The following is an 18,377-nucleotide window of genomic DNA, read 5'->3' on the forward strand; positions in this document are numbered from 1 at the left end:
ATAAAAGCGGATGGGCGCAGACTCCGGGCGCCACTCTGTCGATGGTCTCGGTGAGTTGGAGGTAGTTGGCTGGCGGTGAGGGGAGCCCTCCCAGTCAGATCCTTCCTGCACCGCCGGAACCTCTACCAGCGCACGCTGCCCTCGGGACGGCTGCTATGGAGAGGAGACGGTTGCCCACCTCTTCACAGAGTGTGGATTTGCCAAGAGAGTCTGGAGAGGTTTGCAGGGGCCCCTGTCACGATTTATTCCGAGCAGCTCCGTCACAGAGGAATCTATGATCTACGGACTGTTCACAGGGACGCATCCGGAGACTGACATCGAGTGCTGCTGGAAGGTCATCAACTCGGTGAAAGGCGCTCTTTGGTCTGCCCGAGCTTTGTTGACCTCCCAGCCGAGCGAGCTGTCCGTCGGGGTATCTTGCTGACTGGGCCCGCTGCAGACTGCAGGAGTACGTGCTGAGGGACGCACTGAAGCTCGGTGCAGCCAACGCCAAGGCCCTGTGGGGGAGGACCACAGTCTAGGGTCCTTCCGCTGCTGGACATGGGGGGCAGAGTGTGGTGGAGACGCCCCTCCAAATAAGGGAAGGGATTCTGTGTAAAGCTGGCAATGAATATCTGTATTGAATGTGTAACCTCCGGGAATGTTGGATGGAGTTTTTGAAAAGAAAATGTTTTGTAAATATTTATTACTGGAATAAAGTATTTTTTGATATATATATTTAAAAAATATATATATCACCCGAAACGTCACCCATTCCTTCTCTCCTGAGATGCTGCCTGACCTGCTGAGTTACTCCAGCATTTTGTGAAATAAAATAGTTTATTGGTAAGGGTTGGCTCTTTGACTCCTCGAGTCTATACTTTCATTCATCACCCTTGTGGTCGATTCTGTAACTCAGTCCGGTGATCCCTGTATTCGTTGACACTCGTTGACACTCGTAAATCCAGATTTATTTTGAAGTCTGCCCGAGGCTCCACGATTATTGGGCTGACGATGGCTAGGCTCTGAGGGAGATGGGTAGGAAGGAACTGCAGATGCTGGTTGACACCGAAGATAGACGAAATGCTGGAGTAACTCAGCGGGTCAGGCAGCATCTCTGGAGAGAAGGAATGGGTGAAGTTTCGGGTCGAGACCCTTCAGACTGGGAGTCGGGAAAGGGAGACACAGAGATAAGGAAGGGTAAGGTGTGAAAACGAGATGAGCCTATCTGAGGGAGATGCGTTCCCAGAGATCAGCGTATGGTGTGGGAGATCCTTCAGGGCCCGGCTTTCTAGAGGTTAACCGTCGGGGTTCTACAGGAGGACGGCGAAGCTTATGGTGGCGGGAACGTGAAGATGCCAACCATGTCGAGTTGTTACCGTCATCTCCGAGGACATCCAGCTGGCCTGCCTCATCTGCGGGCAGTGCACCTGCAACCTTCCTTCATCTTGACTCCCACAAAGGCTCTTTAATATATATATATAATAACCTTCCAACTGAGTCGCCGTCTTTTTGTCATTGTTTGGCTTTCTCCTTCGCTAAAATATGGGTACCCGTTTATTATTGGCAAGTGTGATGAGATACAGTGAAACTTTGTGTGCCATCCAGTCAGACCATTCTATATACACGAGTACGATTAAGCCACACATAAGTACAACAGATAGTGCCAAAGAGCTGCAATCTACTGTGTAGGATATTCGCGGATTAAATCTTCAAGGTAACTAGAATGGTTTGTGGATAATGGTGGGGCTTTTGACTCCTTGAACTGCACAGCCATTCACCAACCTTGTGGTCTTGTCTGCACCTCAATTTGGCAATCCGCTTGTCGTTTGATGCATGGCGGCTGGAGCTTGAAGATACCAAACTGTGGACCATCCACATTGAGATGTTACCGTTATCTTCGAGGACATCCCACTGGCCTGTCTCATCTGCGGGCAGAGCACCTCCAACCTCCCTTCGTCCTCATTCCAACAAAGGCTGTTGTAAAAGCCAGTTTAAAGAGCTATAACCTTATACCTGAGTCTCCGTCTGTTTGGCTTTCTTCATTGCTAAAATGGGGTACAAGTTTATTATTGGCAGGTGTGATGAGATACTGGGAAAACATTTAAAGTACTGTGTTTATTATTGTCTCATGTATCGAGATACAGTGAAACTTTGCAAGCTATCCTGTCATCATTCTATACACATTAATTCAATAAAGTCAAATACGTACAACTCGCAGTGCCAAAGAACTGTGATCTGCCAGAAAACAGTTTGAACAAGGATTTAGTCTTCAAAATAACCAGAATGATATATTAGTAATGGTGTTCTTTTTTAATCAGAGCCTGCACTATCATTCACCAACTCTGTGGTTGTGTGTGTACCTCAGTCTGGCAATCCTGACAAGTCTAGATTTATTTAGACCTCAGGCTCCCAGTTCTCGAATGCCCCAAACACTCCATCTTATTTAGTCCAACAAAGGCCCTTTCAAGAGCCACCGAAAAGAGCTATAACCTTCCACTTGAACCATAAAGGGGACAACATTTAGTGCAAAATTAAGTTTGGGTAAAGATAGTTCAAAGGTCTCCAATGAGGTAAATAATGTCAGGACTGCACTCTGGTGAGATGATGGTTCTGTTGCCTGAGAACAACTGGGAAAAACTGTTCATGAAGTCAGTCACAGTTGCAATGTTTAAAAAGCACGTGGACAGCTACCAAGATAAGAATGGTGTAGAAAAATATGGTTCTAATGTGGGCAAATGGGATTAGCATAGATAGGCAAACATTGGCATGGTCAAGGTGGGCTGAAACACTCCTCCTTCTGTGCACAAAGGAAGATGGTGATTGTTTCAGGATCCCACCACTCTGGTCCTTGAGAGAATTGCAGGAAGTCACACTTAATAGTTTTTGATATTGGATGAAGCTACTTCTTCAGCAATGTGCTCAGCCCAATATTCAGCTGCTTCAGTAAAGTGATCCCTATAGGATGTACTGCCTTAAAAAGGCAGACAGGATGATCAAAGACACATACCACGTTGGCCACCCTCATTTCACTCACGCCACCAGGAAGAAGGTATGAGTCTGAAAACCGTGACCACTAAATACAGAAACAGCTTCTTCCCAACAACCATCAGGCTAACAAACGTGACATCCGCTGACTAAACTTGAATGAATAAGTTTATTGGCCAAGTATGTGCATATACAAGGAATGTGCCCTGGTGCTCTGCTGACAAATGACAACACAAACATACGGTTAACAATTAAGAATAAAGCATAATCTCATCAAAACAATAAGGACACAACATTACGGTCTAAACATGTGGGTGAAAATAAACTAGTGCAGAAAAGAGAGTACAGAATCAACTGCAAAATGTCTTAGTTGCACAAGGCACCTGTTGTTTAATTTGCACTAATATTGGGATTTATTTGCTAAACTTATTGTGTGTATATGTTATTTATTTAATATTGTGTGTACAAACTGGGTATGCTGTTGCACGTAACTTCATTGCTCAGAATTTTATTGACAATTAAACACTCTTGAAAACGAGTGGACTTCCTCAATAATAAGTTATTCCAGCATTTTGTGTCTACAGTTGCTTCGTACACAAAAAAATACACCTGGTGGGTCACAATGGTGACTCTCCTGGTCTGGCCAAGTTGGAAATGCTTTACCTGTTACCGTTGACATGCTTTAATCCCCTGTCTAAATTGTATTGCACTGTCTAATTGTATTGTACTGCACTGTCATCCCCTGCCTATATGTTTTGCATCTGTATTGCACTATGGCCCCTGAAGGCACTCTGTTTCGTCCCATTCGTTACATGGTATTTAAGGAGTGGAATGACAACTGTTAACTATTATAACTCCAGGGACTAAATTTTCTTTTCTGTATTAATTGTAATTTATATGCTGTAATTGTAATTTTTTTTTGCACAATCCGCAGGCATTGCCACTTTCATTTCACTGCACATCGTGTATGTGTATGTGACAAATAAACTTGACTGGTTTTGAAATCCAGATGTTGTTGCATTGAAGGGATGTTGTTCGTCCTTCGGGTTCGAGGATGACCATGACCTCACTTTCAGTTGGACGATTGGTGACTGTGGGTCCGGAAGTGACTGGTGAGGCCAATCCGGGCCCGGAAGGCATGCCCACACGTAGGACACAAGTGGATGGGTGCTGTAGTGGAAGTGGAGGTAGCCCGGGCCTTGCATTTCCTCTGGGCCTCTGTTCTCTGCTGCACGGGCTCCTGTGGTGAGCTTGCTACGCCAGGTTGGATGGTCCAGAGCAAGAGACTCCCAAGTGCTGAGGTTGATGTCCAAGTCTTTGAGGGACACTGGGATAGTCTTTCCCAGTAGACGGGCCGAACGACGGGCTTCCAGTCATCGTGACGCTGCTGTGGTGAACCAATCAGGAACAGGGGGCGGGCTTTAGATGGGAGATTGACGTTGGAGCGGTGCAATCAGCCGCGGGTTTGGCGGGGTGGTGGCCAATGAGGAGGCGGGGGCGGGACGTCGCCATTAGCCGGAGCCGCCATGTTGTCTCCCCGGGTGCGCGTTTTCCCTTCGCCCCAAGAGCTGGGCCCAGCCTTGGGACGCTTCGTGGTGGGCGCCGCCAGCCAGGCGGTGCAAGGCCGCGGCCGCTTCGCCGTGGCCGTGTCGGGAGGCGGGCTGGTGCCGCTGCTGGCGGCTGAGCTGCCCGCCGCCCTGGAGCGGGAGTCCCGGCAGCCCGGCGCCGACAGCCAGCGCTGGATCCTCGGCTTCTGCGACGAGCGCCTCGTCCCCTTCGAGGACCCGCAGAGCACCTGCGGCCTGTACCGGGTAAAGGCCACGGCCACGGCCACGGCCCCGGGGGGAGGAGAGGGGGAGGGGGAGGGGGAGGGGGAAGTGGGTGGGTGCAGGGAGAGGGGGGGGGGGGTGGGTGCAGGAAGGGGGGGGGGGGGGTGGGTGCAGGGAGAGGGGGGGGGTGGGTGCAGGGAGGGGGGTGGGTGTAGGGAGGGGGAAGTGGGTGGGTGTAGGGAGGGGGGGGTGGGTGCAGGAAGTGGGTGGGTGGGTGCAGGGAGGGGGAAGTGGGTGGGTGCAGGGAGGGGGGGGTGGGTGCAGGAAGGGGGGGGGTGGGTGCAGGGAGGGGGGGGTGGGTGCAGGAAGGGGGGGGTGGGTGCAGGGAGAGGGGTGGGTGTAGGGAGGGGGAAGTGGGTGGGTGTAGGGAGGGGGGGGTGGGTGCAGGAAGTGGGTGGGTGGGTGGGTGCAGGGAGGGGGAAGTGGGTGGGTGCAGGGAGGGGGGGGTGGGTGCAGGAAGGGGGGGGGTGGGTGCAGGGAGAGGGGGGGGGGGTGGGTGCAGGAAGGGGGGGGGGTGGGTGCAGGGAGAGGGGGGGGGTGGGTGCAGGAAGGGGGGGGGTGGGTGCAGGAAGGGGGGGGGTGTAGGGAGGGGGAAGTGGGTGGGTGTAGGGAGGGGGGGGTGGGTGCAGGAAGTGGGTGGGTGGGTGCAGGGAGGGGGAAGTGGGTGGGTGCAGGGAGGGGGGGGTGGGTGCAGGGGGAGGGGTGGGTGCAGGGAGAGGGGTGGGTGTAGGGGGAGGGGTGGGTGGTGGGTGGGTGCAGGGAGAGGGGTGGGTGCAGGGGGAGGGGGGTGGGTGTAGGGAGGGGGAAGTGGGTGGGTGCAGGGAGAGGGGTGGGTGTAGGGGGAGGGGGGTGGGTGCAGGAAGTGGGTGGGTGCAGGGAGAGGGTGGGTCGGTGGATGGGTGGGTGCAGGGAGAGGGTGGGTGATACAGGGGGAGGGTAGGTGGTGGGTGCAGTGAGAGGGTGGATGGGTGCAAGGGGAGGGTAGGTGTTGGGTGTAGGGAAGGGGGAGGGTGGACGGTTTTGGGGAGGGGAGGGGTGGGTGGGTGCAGGGGGAGGGTGGGTCATTGCAGCGGTGGTTGGTGGGTGAAAGAAGTGGGTGCAGGGGAGGGTGGGTGGTCTGTACAGGGAGGGTGGGGGGTGAGTGTAGGGAATGGAAGGGTGAGGGGTGGATTTAGGGAATGGGGGTGGGTGTAGGGAATGGGAGGGTGAGGGGTGGGTTTAGGGAATGTTGGAGGATTAGCAGAGTAGTGTATTGGTGACTTGGAAAAAGTCCATTGGTGACTTCGCCTTTGTAAAACTAAAATAATCACAATTATTTACCTCTGGTCCTTTGGGAAGACTTGTTCCGTTAGACTTTTATAAGGAAAGCTCCCAGATGAATGAAACCTTGCTTGGGATGGCTTCCATCTGGTTTCTATCTTTTCCTCTTGTGTGCCTTGCCACGTTGGTGCAAAACCATTTTTCAGTCTTAAGAACGGTCCCGACCTGGAAACATCACACGTCTTTTTTCTCCAGGGATGCTGCCTGACCTGCTGAATTACTTCAGCACTTTGTGTCGACTGTGGGTAATAATGAAACAACAATATACCACTGACCCACTAATTATACCCCTTTCGTGCCCCTAAAGCACTATGGACTGCTAGAAGCTTAGAGGAAGCAAATAGTAAATGTAAATTACATTTACAGCAACACTTGTATTTCTTGCACGGGCAACTCGAGCGCCAGTTAATGAACTGCCTTTGAATGTCCCGATTGATGACTGCCCGTGTGGTTGGGCACCGATTTCCCAGCAGGACAACCATTCTGACCCAAATCGACCTGAGATACCGTCCTGCAAAGTCGGCTATGGGAACAGATCCACCAGCTCTGATCGGGCCGGAGTTCGAGCTCCCCGTCTGCATGGGGCAAATTCGACCTGCCGATCAGAAGTCCGGCCAAGGAAATCATGTGATGTCGAGATCCGCCACCTCGGCAGATCCGGCCTAGGCACCATATTTCCAGGGGAACTTTTTTTTGGGGGGGGGTTCAAGTGCACTCTCGTAATTTAGTCCAGATTCTAGGACATCAGTTGGTGCAAAATCGGTGGTGGACCTATATTGAACGATGTTAGTCTGTGGGGGGTATTACGTTTTCAGACTAACCGAATTTAAGGAAGACAGAAGGAACGACAGATGTTTTCATCTTGAGCAAAACACAAAAGGGTGGAGTAACCCGACGGGTCAGGCAGCATCTGTGGATGGAATGGATATTTCGGATCAGCACCCATCAGAACGAGTCTGAAGAAGGGTTCTGACCCAAAACGTCACTTACCCATTCCCTTCACAATGCTGCTTGACCTGCTGAGTGGCTCAGATACGATGAGGGGTAGTCCCCTTCTGTTAAATAGTTTGATCCATTTCTCCCATTCCAAATTTTCCTTCACTGCTCCTAGCCAGTGTCCATGGCAACTACATTGTGCACTCTGTATCTTCCCCTTTGCTCTATCTATTAAACAGTTTGACTTGATTGTATTTAGGAATAGTATTTCCGATTTGTGTGGATAGCGTGTAAGCAAAGCCTTTCACTGTACCTTGTACACATGACAATAATAAACCTAAAACCACTGCATTATCTGTTTCAGAAGCAACTGTTCTCCAAGATCTCCATTCCCAATAATCAAGTGGTTGCAATTAACCCCTCGCTGCCTGTGGATGAAGCTGCAGACAAGTACGCGGAGAAATTGAGAGAGGTACGGTACTGACCAGCATTTAATGGTGTGACGTTCACCTGCAGCATTCAATTGATCTGGTGCAATGGCTAGGACAGAGATTGAGGCCTGCTTTATCTTCATATTGGGCTAAAGGTGCTAATGGGTTTTGGGGATAATTGGAGGGATGACAGGTGAGGGAAGGATTGTATAGAGCGGTGTTTTTTGATGCAAACTAGTTCCAGACTGGAATTGTCATTAATAACAACAAAAGTATGTGTGTGTGGGTATAGTAAGAAAATAACTGCAGATGCTGGTACAAATCGAAGGTATTTATTCACAAAATGCTGGAGTAACTCAGCAGGTCAGGCAGCATCTCAGGAGAGAAGGAATGGGTGACGTTTCGGGTCGAGACCCTTCTTCAGACGTCTGAAGAAGGGTCTCGACCCGAAACGTCACCCATTCCTTCTTTCCTGAGATGCTGCCTGACCTGCTGAGTTACTCCAGCATTTTGTGAATAAATGTGTGTGGGTATATATATATATATTATATAGAAAGAAGGGGTTGCTGTTGAAAAAGATGAGAGCTTTGAGTTTTATAAAGTTAGAGATACAATACTGGGTTTCTTTTAAGGAATAACAAACCAATTCATGCTACTGCATTGTTGTAAGGATGAGGTGTAAGAGAGAGAGAGTTAGATTTAGCTCTTGGGGCTAAAGGAATCAAGGGATATTGGGGTGGGGGGAGGAGGAGGAATGAGGTACTGAATGAGGTACTGAGTACTGTGTGCAGTTTTGGTCTCCAAATTTGAGGAAGGATATTCTTGCAATGGAGGGCGTGCAGCGTAGGTTCACTAGGTTAATTCCCGGAATGGCGGGACTGTCGTATGTTGAAAGGCTGGAGCGATTGGGCTTGTATACACTGGAATTTAGAAGGATGAGGGGGGATCTTATTGAAACATATAAGATAATTAGGGGATTGGACACATTAGAGGCAGGAAACATGTTCCCAATGTTGGGGGAGTCCAGAACAAGGGGCCACAGTTTAAGAATAAGGGGTAGGCCATTTAGAAAGGAGATGAGGAAGAACTTTTCCAGTCAGAGAGTGGTGAAGGTGTGGAATTCTCTGCCTCAGAAGGCAGTGGAGGCCAGTTCATTGGATGCTTTCAAGAGAGAGCTGGATAGAGCTCTTAAGGATAGCGGGGTGAGGGGGTATGGGGAGAAGGCAGGAACGGGTTATTGATTGAGAGTGATCAGCCATGATCGCATTGAATGGCGGTGCTGGCTCGAAGGGCTGAATGGCCTACTCCTGCACCTATTGTCTATTGTATATTATAGATGATCAGCCACGATCATATTGAATGGCAGTGCTGGCTCGAATGGCCTACTATTGCACCTATTTTTCTAAGCAAACTACCCAGATATACAATGTCCTGGATGCAATCAAAATGCACATTGTTTGCATTGTGACAAGAAACCCATGTTGGGCAGATTAATTGAAGGGTACAACATGGAAACAGGCCCATCGGACTGCCAAGTCCACGCTGGCCATTGATCACCCATTGACACTAGTTCTATTTTATCCCACTTTCAAATTACCCTCCTGGGGCAATTTAGATGCCAGTTAACCTACAAGCCCGCACGTCTTTCAGATGTGGGAGGAAACCAGAGCACCGATGGAAACCCACGTGGTCTGAGGGAGAACATGCAAACTCCACACAAGTCAGGATCGCACCTGGGTCTCTGGCACTGTGAGGCAGCAGCTCTTCCAGCTGCACCACTGTGCTGCCCCACGTGGTGCTTCATGGCCATGTGGAATTTGCCAGTGCTCCATATGTCACAGTCATATGGCACAAAAGCAGGCCCTTCAACCCAACTCGCCCTTGCTGACCAAATGCCCCATCTAAGCTAGTCCTGCATTTGGCCCATTTCCCATCAATGTACCTGTCCAAATGTCTTTTAAATACAATTTTTGTACCTGCCTCAACCCCCTCCTCTGGCAACTCATTCCATATACTTATCATCCTCTGAGTGAGAAAGCTGCCCCCTCGGGTTCCTAAATCTTTCCTTTCTCAGTGCCATACGTGTACACCCGTGTCTGATCTCTGCCAACATTGTCACCTCGAGCAATGCTTCTCGTTTCTGGATCCCGTCTGTTGTTTTGATCCTCCGTCTGTGTTTTCCTCCTCCAGCTGTTTCCAGGCGAGAACATACCAGTCTTTGACTTGTTGATCCTGGGAATCGGGCCTGATGGGCACACATGCTCCCTCTTCCCGGACCACCCCCTGCTACAGGTAACCCAGACTCTTCGTGTTGGAGGGAAGTTATTTCCAAATAGATGGATTTGCTCTGAGATGATTACTTGATTAAACTCAGAAATTGTAGCTGGTAGATTATTAACTAGCAGGGGTTCCTTTAAAGCTTTTTTGGTTGAGGTAGATTCTGTGTTCTCTGGATGGAAAAGTTTACTCTCATAGAATCACACTGCATGGAAACAGGCCCTTTGGCCCTACTTGCCCATACTGACCAAGATGTCCCATCTATACCAGTCCCACCTTCTCATGTTTGGCCCATATCCCTCTAAACCTTTCTTGTCCATGTATCCGTCCAAATATATTTTTAATGTTGTAATAGCGCCACCCTTATTTACCTCCTGGCAACTCGTTTCACATTCCCACCACCTTCTGTGTGTAAAGGTTGCTCCTCGGGTTCCTTTTAAACCTTTCCCCTCTCACCTTAGACCCATGTCCTCTTGATTCCACTACTCAGGGTAATAGACTGTGCATTTACCCTATCCCCTGCATGATCTTATACGTCTCTATCAGATCATCCATCATCCTCCTACGCTCCAAGGAATGTAGTCCAAGCCAACTCAACCTCGTCCTTTTGCTTAGGACCTTACAGAGAAATCTCTTTCAATCAGAGAGAGAGACACACAAAATCCTGGAGTAACTCAGCAGATCAGGCAGCATCTCTGGAGAAAAGAAATAGGTGACGTTTGGGGTCAGAACCTCTCTTCAGGGTCATTTACCTCAGCGCAACTTCAGGATGCAGCCAGGAACTCTACAGGGAATGAATATTTTGCAAGTTTACCCATTGTTGTAATGCAGCACTGGAGCCCATGATTGCGGTAAAAAGGATATCCTGTAAGGAAGATGGACTGATTGGAACTTGATAACAAAAGTTGGCTCTGCGCTGTACCAATCTGCACAGCCAAGATCCTGTAAATAGTGATGACTAATTAATCTGTATATACCATGTAGAATGAAGAATGGGGAGTACAACAGGGAAAATTCCTGGGAAAACTCTATCGGCCTGAGTTTGTGGAACGGGATCTGGTTTAACATAACATAACAACACTTTATTGTCACTCGGCTTTTTACACCGAACGAAATTTCAGCAGTCACACAAAACACAGCAAAAAAGAAAAGAACACAGGACACCCGACCCCAACACAAACATCCATCACAGTGACTCCAAACACCCCCTCACTGTGATGGAGGCAACAAAACTTCCCCTCTCTTCCCCCCGCACCCACGGACAGGCAGCTCGACCCCTACCGAGGCAAACGACACGCACAGCCCCCGCAAGGGGATGGAAGGCCCCCCGGCCGAGCCGCCCTGGGCACCGAAACGTCCCGCGGCCACACCGGGCGATGTTAAGTCCAGCGGCCGAGCCGCACCGGGCACCGAAACGTCCCGCGGCCGAGCCGCACCGGGCGATGTTAAGTCCAGCGGCCGAGCCGCACCGGGCACTGAAACGTCCCGCGGCCGAGCCGCGCTGGCGATGTTAAGTCCCGCAGTCGAGCGGCGCCGGCGATGGAAGGCCCCGCGGGCGAGCTGCGCCCCGGGGAAGAGACCTAATAAAAGAAAGGTTTCCCCCGCCCCACCCCCACACCACACACCCCACCCCCCCACCACACATACACAGCCAAAAACAGAAACAAAAACCATCCCAACACCGACAAACAAAAAAAAAGAAAAAAAGACAAACAGACTGCCAGAGAGCCACAGCCGTTAGGCGCAGCCAACTCCTCCCAGTGTTTAATGCAGAAGATAGTATCTTTGGAGCAGTATTTTCTACAAATGTGCTGAAGTGAATCTGTTCATTTTGGAATCGAGGAGGGACCATGAGTGGCTAGGTATTGCAGGTCCTGGAAAGCAGCGAGTTGCTTGCTCTGATCATGCCATCTGCAGTTGCTCCATCTGTGTCTGTATCGCAGTATGTGCTTCTGTGCCATACATTGAAAGCAGAGTAAGGGGTGGGTGGCGTGTCGTTCCTTGTTTATAAACTATTTAATTGTCTCATTGTGACAATAGACAATAGGTGCAGGAGGAGGCCATTCAGCCCTTCGAGCCAGCACCGCCATTCAATGCGATCATGGCTGATCACTCTCAATCAGTACCCCATTCCTGCCTTCTCCCCATACCCCCTCACTCCGCTATCCTTAAGAGCTCTATCCAGCTCTCTCTTGAAAGCATCCAACGAACTGGCCTCCACTGCCTTCTGAGGCAGAGAATTCCACACCTTCACCACTCTCTGACTGAAAAAGTTCTTCCTCATCTCCGTTCTAAATGGCCTACCCCTTATTCTTAAACTGTGGCCCCTTGTTCTGGACTCCCCCAACATTCGGAACATGTTTCCTGCCTCTAATGTGTCCAATCCCCTAATTATCTTATATGTTTCAATAAGATCCCCCCCTCATCCTTCTAAATTCCAGTGTATACAAGCCTAATTGCTCCAGCCTTTCAACATAGGACAGTCCCGCCATTCCGGGAATTAACCTAGTGAACCTACGCTGCACGCCCTCAATAGCAAGAATATCCTTCCTCAAATTTGGAGACCAAATAAGGGGTAGGCCATTTAGAACGGAGATGAGGAAGAACTTTTTCAGTCAGAGAGTGGTGAAGGTGTGGAATTCTCTGCCTCAGAAGGCAGTGGAGGCCAGTGGCTGTGGGAGGTTTAGGTGACCTGTGGCTGTGGGAGGTGTTGGATAAATGTAAGTGCTTTTAATAATTGAATAGAGGGCAAAATAAATGAAGGGCAGAAATGAATGATGTTGATGTCCATTGAAATGTTGGAAATGTTTCACAATTAATATTGGTGATTAAAGCCAGCAAATTTTAAGGACTCCATTAATGTGTTATTGCATCTGTTTTGAAACAGGAACAAAGTAAGATAATTGCTCCAATTAGTGACTCTCCGAAGCCACCACCGAAGCGCATAACTATGACCCTTCCCTTGCTGAATGCTGCCCGCAGTGCCCTCTTTGTAGTGACAGGCGAGAGTAAGGCATCAGTATTAAAGGTAAGAAGCTGTCCCAGGAAATATAGGAACACAGCCATTGTAAATCTAGATTGAAGCTATTTGTACCTAAAGCCTACCATGCCATCCTTAGTTCCAAGACCTTTAATTCCCATTGTGAAAAAATCAATCCCAATTTGTAATTGAGACCACACATGCTTCTTCACGGGTCTTGTAAAAGCAAATGTAATTATTATGCAGCAAAAAGAAGAGCTGTACGGCTGATACAAGTGTAATTTCACCCAAGCCAATTCTGTGTTTTGCTCCTTATTTTTCTGCATGATTATCAATCGTAGTGTGACTGGCGTAACTCAGCGGGTCAGACAGCATCTATGGAGGGAAATGGACAATTGACATTGTGGGTTGGGACCCTTCGTTTAGACTGAGAAAGGGAATCAACCAGTGTAGAGAGGTGGGGTCGAGGTGGCAAGAATGAACAGGCGATATATTTAGGGAAAGAACTGCAGATGCTGGTTTAAATCAAAGATAGACACAAAATGCTGGAGTAACTCAGCGGGTCAGGCAGCATCTCGGGAGAGAAGTAATGGGTGACGTTTTGGGTCGAGACCCTTCTTCAGACTGATTTAGGTACGGGGGAGACGGGTTGATTGGCAAATATGTCAGGTCGAGGAAGGAAGGGGTGGAGACGGCAACAGACACTGGGGGTGATCAGTGGAGAACAAAAGGCTGCAGATTCTGGAATCTGACAGGAAAGGGTGAAGAATGGAACTGAATAAGAGGTGGTGCTGGATGGGACCAACAGTGGGAGTGGATGGATAATCAGAAAGGGAAGGGAGGGGAAGAGGATTCAGGGGTAGGGAAAAGCAGAGTGATAGGGACACTCAAGTAGATACAACTGTAATTTGATCCAAGCCAATTCTGTGTTTTGCTCCTTGTTTTTTTTTTTGCATGACTATCAATCGTAGTGTGATAATTACACAGCGTGGAAACAGGCAACTTGGCCCAACTCGTCCACACTGGCCAAGATGTTTATCTGACCTAGTCCCATCTGCCTGCGTTTATGGGTATGGGGAGAAGGCAGGAATGGGGTACTGATTGAGAATGATCAGCCATGATCACATTGAATGGTGGTGCTGGCTCGAAGGGCCGAATGGCCTCCTCCTGCACTTATTGTCTATTTAACCATCATCCTTTAAACCTTTTCCATCCATGTACCTGTCCAAATGTTTTGTTAGCATTGTAGTTGGACCTGCCTCTACAACTCCCTCTGGGCCACTCATTCCACATGTTCACCACCCTTTGTGCGGGAAAGGTTGCCCCTCAAATCCTTAAAAAAAAAATTATTATCTTATCAAAAATCTGTGCCCACTTGTTTTATACCCCCCTACCCTGGGAAAAGACTGTGATTTTATATACCTCCTTCTGATCACCTTTCAGCCTCCCACGTTCCAGGGGGTTAAAATCCAGCCTCTCTCTAAGTTCTCCTTATTCCTGGTAACATCCTTGTGAATTTCTTTGCTGCATCCTTTCCATTTTAATGTCAGGGCGACCCAAAATACACATAATATTCCTAGTGTGGTCTCACGAATGACTTGTATAATTGTAACATGACAACCTAACTAAGGACATAAAGTTCCGAATTAACTTAGTGGGTCAGGCAGCATCTTTGTAGAACATGGGCAGGTGACCTTTTGAGTCAGGAACTTCTCGAGACTGATTGTTTTGACAGCCATCCCAACTGTTGTACTGAATGTCCTGATCGATAAAGGCAAGCGAGCCAAGTGTCTTCTTCAAGAATCTCAATTAAATTAGTGCGACACCGTTTCCCATGCACAAAGCCAAGTTGACTATCCCTAATCACTCTTTACCTTTATAAATCGGCGACCAAAACTCGGCACAATAGAAATAGGGGTGAATCTACACACAACTCCAAAGCTTCTTGGATGTTGGCACTGGTCCCCACTCTTTGATTGGTTAATTAGGGACAAAATGCTTGGGTTAGGTTAACATTTGTAGTAGACTGGAGAACAGCACCTCGTATTTCACTTGGGTAGCTTACAACCCTATGGTATGAACATTTAATTCTCCACTATTTGGTAACAAACCAAACAATATCCATCCATCCCCCCACTCCAATCTAATTCCCCCCTTTTCTTCCCTGTGCTATGTGGATAGACACCCATTTCTTCCACAATCCCATCTCCTCTTTCTCCTTACCCCCCCCCAGCCCCTTCCATCTATATCCCTTCCTCTAGTTTGACAATTCACGCTTCTCTTTATTTCAGAGCCTTTTGTCTTTTCATCTCTGGCTTTTGCCAACCATCTGCCTATCAACCCCCCCTTCACGTCTCTGCCTATCAGTTGCCGGATTTTGTCCCACTCCCATCTCCCTTGCAGCTCTCTGCCCCCCACTACTGTGTCTGACGAAGGGTCCTGGCCTGAAGCGTTGCCTGTTCATGTTCTCCTGGCCCGCTCAAGTTATTCCAGAAATTTGTGTCAGTATTTATAGCAGTGTTGAATTTCTAAGTAATCTGCCGTTTGCCTTTGCCCAGGATATTCTTGAAGGCAACCAGGAAAACCCACTACCTGCTGCTCGGATCAAGCTGGCCAAGGGCGAGGTGCACTGGTTTATTGATGAGGCTGCCGCAAGCAAGCTGACCATGAAGGTGGAGCGCGTGCATAAATAGACACCGCCCTCCCTCCTTACGCAAGGACTTGACTGAATATGTAAAGTCTTATCGGGCTGTTTTTTATTTTATTAACCCCAGGCAATCTGCAAAAGTGCAGTGACGTTTTGAATCATAGACACAAGGAACTGCAGATGCTGGTTTACATTAAAAATGCACACAAAGTGCTGGAGTAATTCAGTGGGTCAGGCAGCATCTCTGGAGAAGAGATGGATCTGAAGAAGGGTCCTGACCTAAAACTTTGCCTATCCATATTCTGCAGAGATGCCTGACCCACTGAGTTACTCCAGCACCTTGTGTTTTTGAATCACGGATTGGTTTGGTTTGTTATCTACAGGCTTGGTATCTGAGAGGCTGCCCTGTAAAAGGCAGGGAACTTAACCAAAGTACTCGAGATAACAGTGAGTGAACAATGCATTGGCATGGCCATTACATTACCAAACCAACAAATTGATAAAGATTATGAGTGAGGAAATACTTAATAAACTCTTGATTTTTTTCTTTGTAAATGGTGTTGCACTGGAATTTAAAACTTTTTTCTCTTATTATTATCCACATTTCAGGTGTTGGTATTTGGGTTCTTTGGTGGCTAGTAATGCATGAGTGTAGACTTTCGCCCCTCCAGCACATTATTTAGTAGTTCCAGGTTTCTACTTTGCATTCCACTCTGGGTCCAAAGAGACTGTCATTCTGCATTAACTGCTGCCTGCCAGTGATGAGATAGGATTTGTACCTAAATCACATCGGTAATTGAGGTTGTTTGTTTTGCTAATATTTTGGGGAGTGCAAATGGTGGATTTAAAAATGGGAAATATTAGGAAATGCTCAGATGGTCAGGTAGCACGTGTGGCCCACGTTTAAGGCGGCACAGTGACGCAGCGGTAGAGTGGCTGCCTCACAGAGCCAGAGACTCTGGTTCAATCCTGACAATGGGCGCAGTCTGTACGGAGTTTGTATGTTCTCCCTGTGTACGTAGGTTTTCTCCGGGTGTTCCAGTTTCCTCCCACACTCCAAAGATTTACAAGTTTGTAGGTTAATTGGCTTTTGTAAATTAGTGTGTAGGATAGTGCTAGTGCACTGGGTGATCGTTGGTCGGCACAGACTCAGTGGGATGAAGGGCCTGTTTCTACACTATATCTCTGTAGTCTAATATGTGGAGGGAGAAAAAGACCTGAAGTCTCCTCCTCCCTCCACAGAGTCTGCTTGACTTGCTGAGTATTTATAGATTTGTTTTTAACATGTCCAGTTCCTGCGGCATTTTGCTTTTTGTGATTTAGAATCGTTGAACAATGGACCGAGAACCTGTGTTAGTTTCAGTGTTTAACTTAAACTGCTATGAATTTTTCACGGAATCTCTGTAACTGTGCATTAAACTAATTGATCATGACCATGCTAAATCTTGTACTTAGTTGACTATGGTTTGTTGCGTGAGAAATAATTCATCCACATGGGTGAAGTCAACACATTGGCAACAATTTGCCAGGCACCTGCTGGTTAAACATGCTACTAGTTTGAAGTTGGTACTGAGATTAAATACGAAGTACTTTTGCAGTCGTTTCCCATCGACCCAGTTTCTATTACCCACCGCTGGTGTGTGTAACTTGTGTGCCATCAATGCCAATTGGATATTGTGCGATTGATGAATGAGGGAACTCTGTATTATGCAAGCCAAATTGATTATAACGGGCACAGATAAATTAAAGTTAATTTAGAAATTGGCAAGTAGAAAAAAAGCTGTATTGGGGGAAAGAATGTTTCCATGTAACCTTCCTGCAGTAGTCAGACAGCATTGACTCAATGCCAACTGCTACTTTCAGCATTAAGTCCAATCCTGTGGGGGATAAAATTAACGATTGTGAAACTGAAAGCCCTCAATCCCCCCTTGTCTCAATTACATAATTGTTTTGCTCAAGTGACCTTCTAGAACATGAGGTTTCTTAGGAACACAACTATCGCCTTATTGTAGAAATACTTACAATTGGCACACAACTGTTTCTTCATGATGTGCAAAATCAAGGTGTTCCCCAGTGAATGTTCTTTCTCTGGACATGATTTATGCTCGTTGTCAAATAAAAATGTTTCCTGGGCACATTTGTTTGTAAGACTTATCGAAAGGCATTTACTAGTACATGGAAAAAAATCTTTGTCAGTTAGAGATTGGTTCCCTCTGCTTCTGGAGCTGGGGATCTGTTGAGAGTGGGTGAACAGACATGGCGAGCATTGAGGTAGAAGGTTAAAAGGCACAATTGTTAATCTTTATTTTAAACTGGTGCAAGGATCTTGGCCAAGGGGAGAGTAAATGAGAGTGGAGACCAAATCATTGGGTATTTTTAAAGTGCAGATTGATAGGATCTTAATGGTGTTGAAGGTTATGGGGGGAAGCCAGGAGAATGGGGTTGAGGAGGGAAAAATAGATCACCATGATTGAATGGCAGAGCAGACTCAATGGGCCGAATGGCCTATTTCTGCCCCTTATGATTCCATCGTGTAGAAGAGTGGGCTAGGGCCAAGTATTTGTGGCCAGGTGGCTTCACTATATTAACATCACATGGTAAGCTCACTTCTGACTGGCACTCTCTCGGTCGCCCGTGTCCAGTGGAGTTCCTCTGGCATGTTGATGTAGCTCCAGGTGAAGGTTTGTTGGGCATTGTTGAGTTTTTCCACTCGGTGAGGAGGGGGGACTATCGAGCAAAATTCCAGAGGTGGGTTAGCTATGATCGGGGCCGACCTCCTGTAGGAAGATGGCTGCGGTTAATGAAGGTGAAAGCTCCCAGTCTTGGGACATCACTGCAGAGTCCCACAGGACAGAATCTTCAATGTCACTACAACTGCTCCGATGATTGATCTTTCATTCAAACCTCAGACCGAGGGTTGGTCACTTCAGTACACCGCTCCTCAGCAAATGAATCGTGCCTGAATTTGGGAAGATTTGGACAACATTCAG

The 18,377-nt window shown here is 48.0% G+C and overlaps 1 protein-coding gene across 1 annotated transcript; it reads left to right on the forward strand.

Annotated features, from left to right (window-relative positions):
* Nucleotides 1–4,423: 4,423 nt before the first annotated feature.
* pgls (6-phosphogluconolactonase) lies at nt 4,424–17,469 on the forward strand. The gene is given in 6 exon segments (XM_078429415.1): nt 4,424–4,474; nt 4,476–4,778; nt 7,417–7,524; nt 9,674–9,775; nt 12,648–12,788; nt 15,299–17,469. Coding segments are annotated over 6 exon segments (813 nt in total). The 5' UTR covers nt 4,424–4,450; the 3' UTR covers nt 15,434–17,469.
* Nucleotides 17,470–18,377: the final 908 nt, after the last annotated feature.

This window comes from Rhinoraja longicauda, chromosome 37 (assembly GCF_053455715.1).
Source record: "Rhinoraja longicauda isolate Sanriku21f chromosome 37, sRhiLon1.1, whole genome shotgun sequence".
NCBI classification, from domain to species: domain Eukaryota; kingdom Metazoa; phylum Chordata; class Chondrichthyes; order Rajiformes; family Arhynchobatidae; genus Rhinoraja; species Rhinoraja longicauda.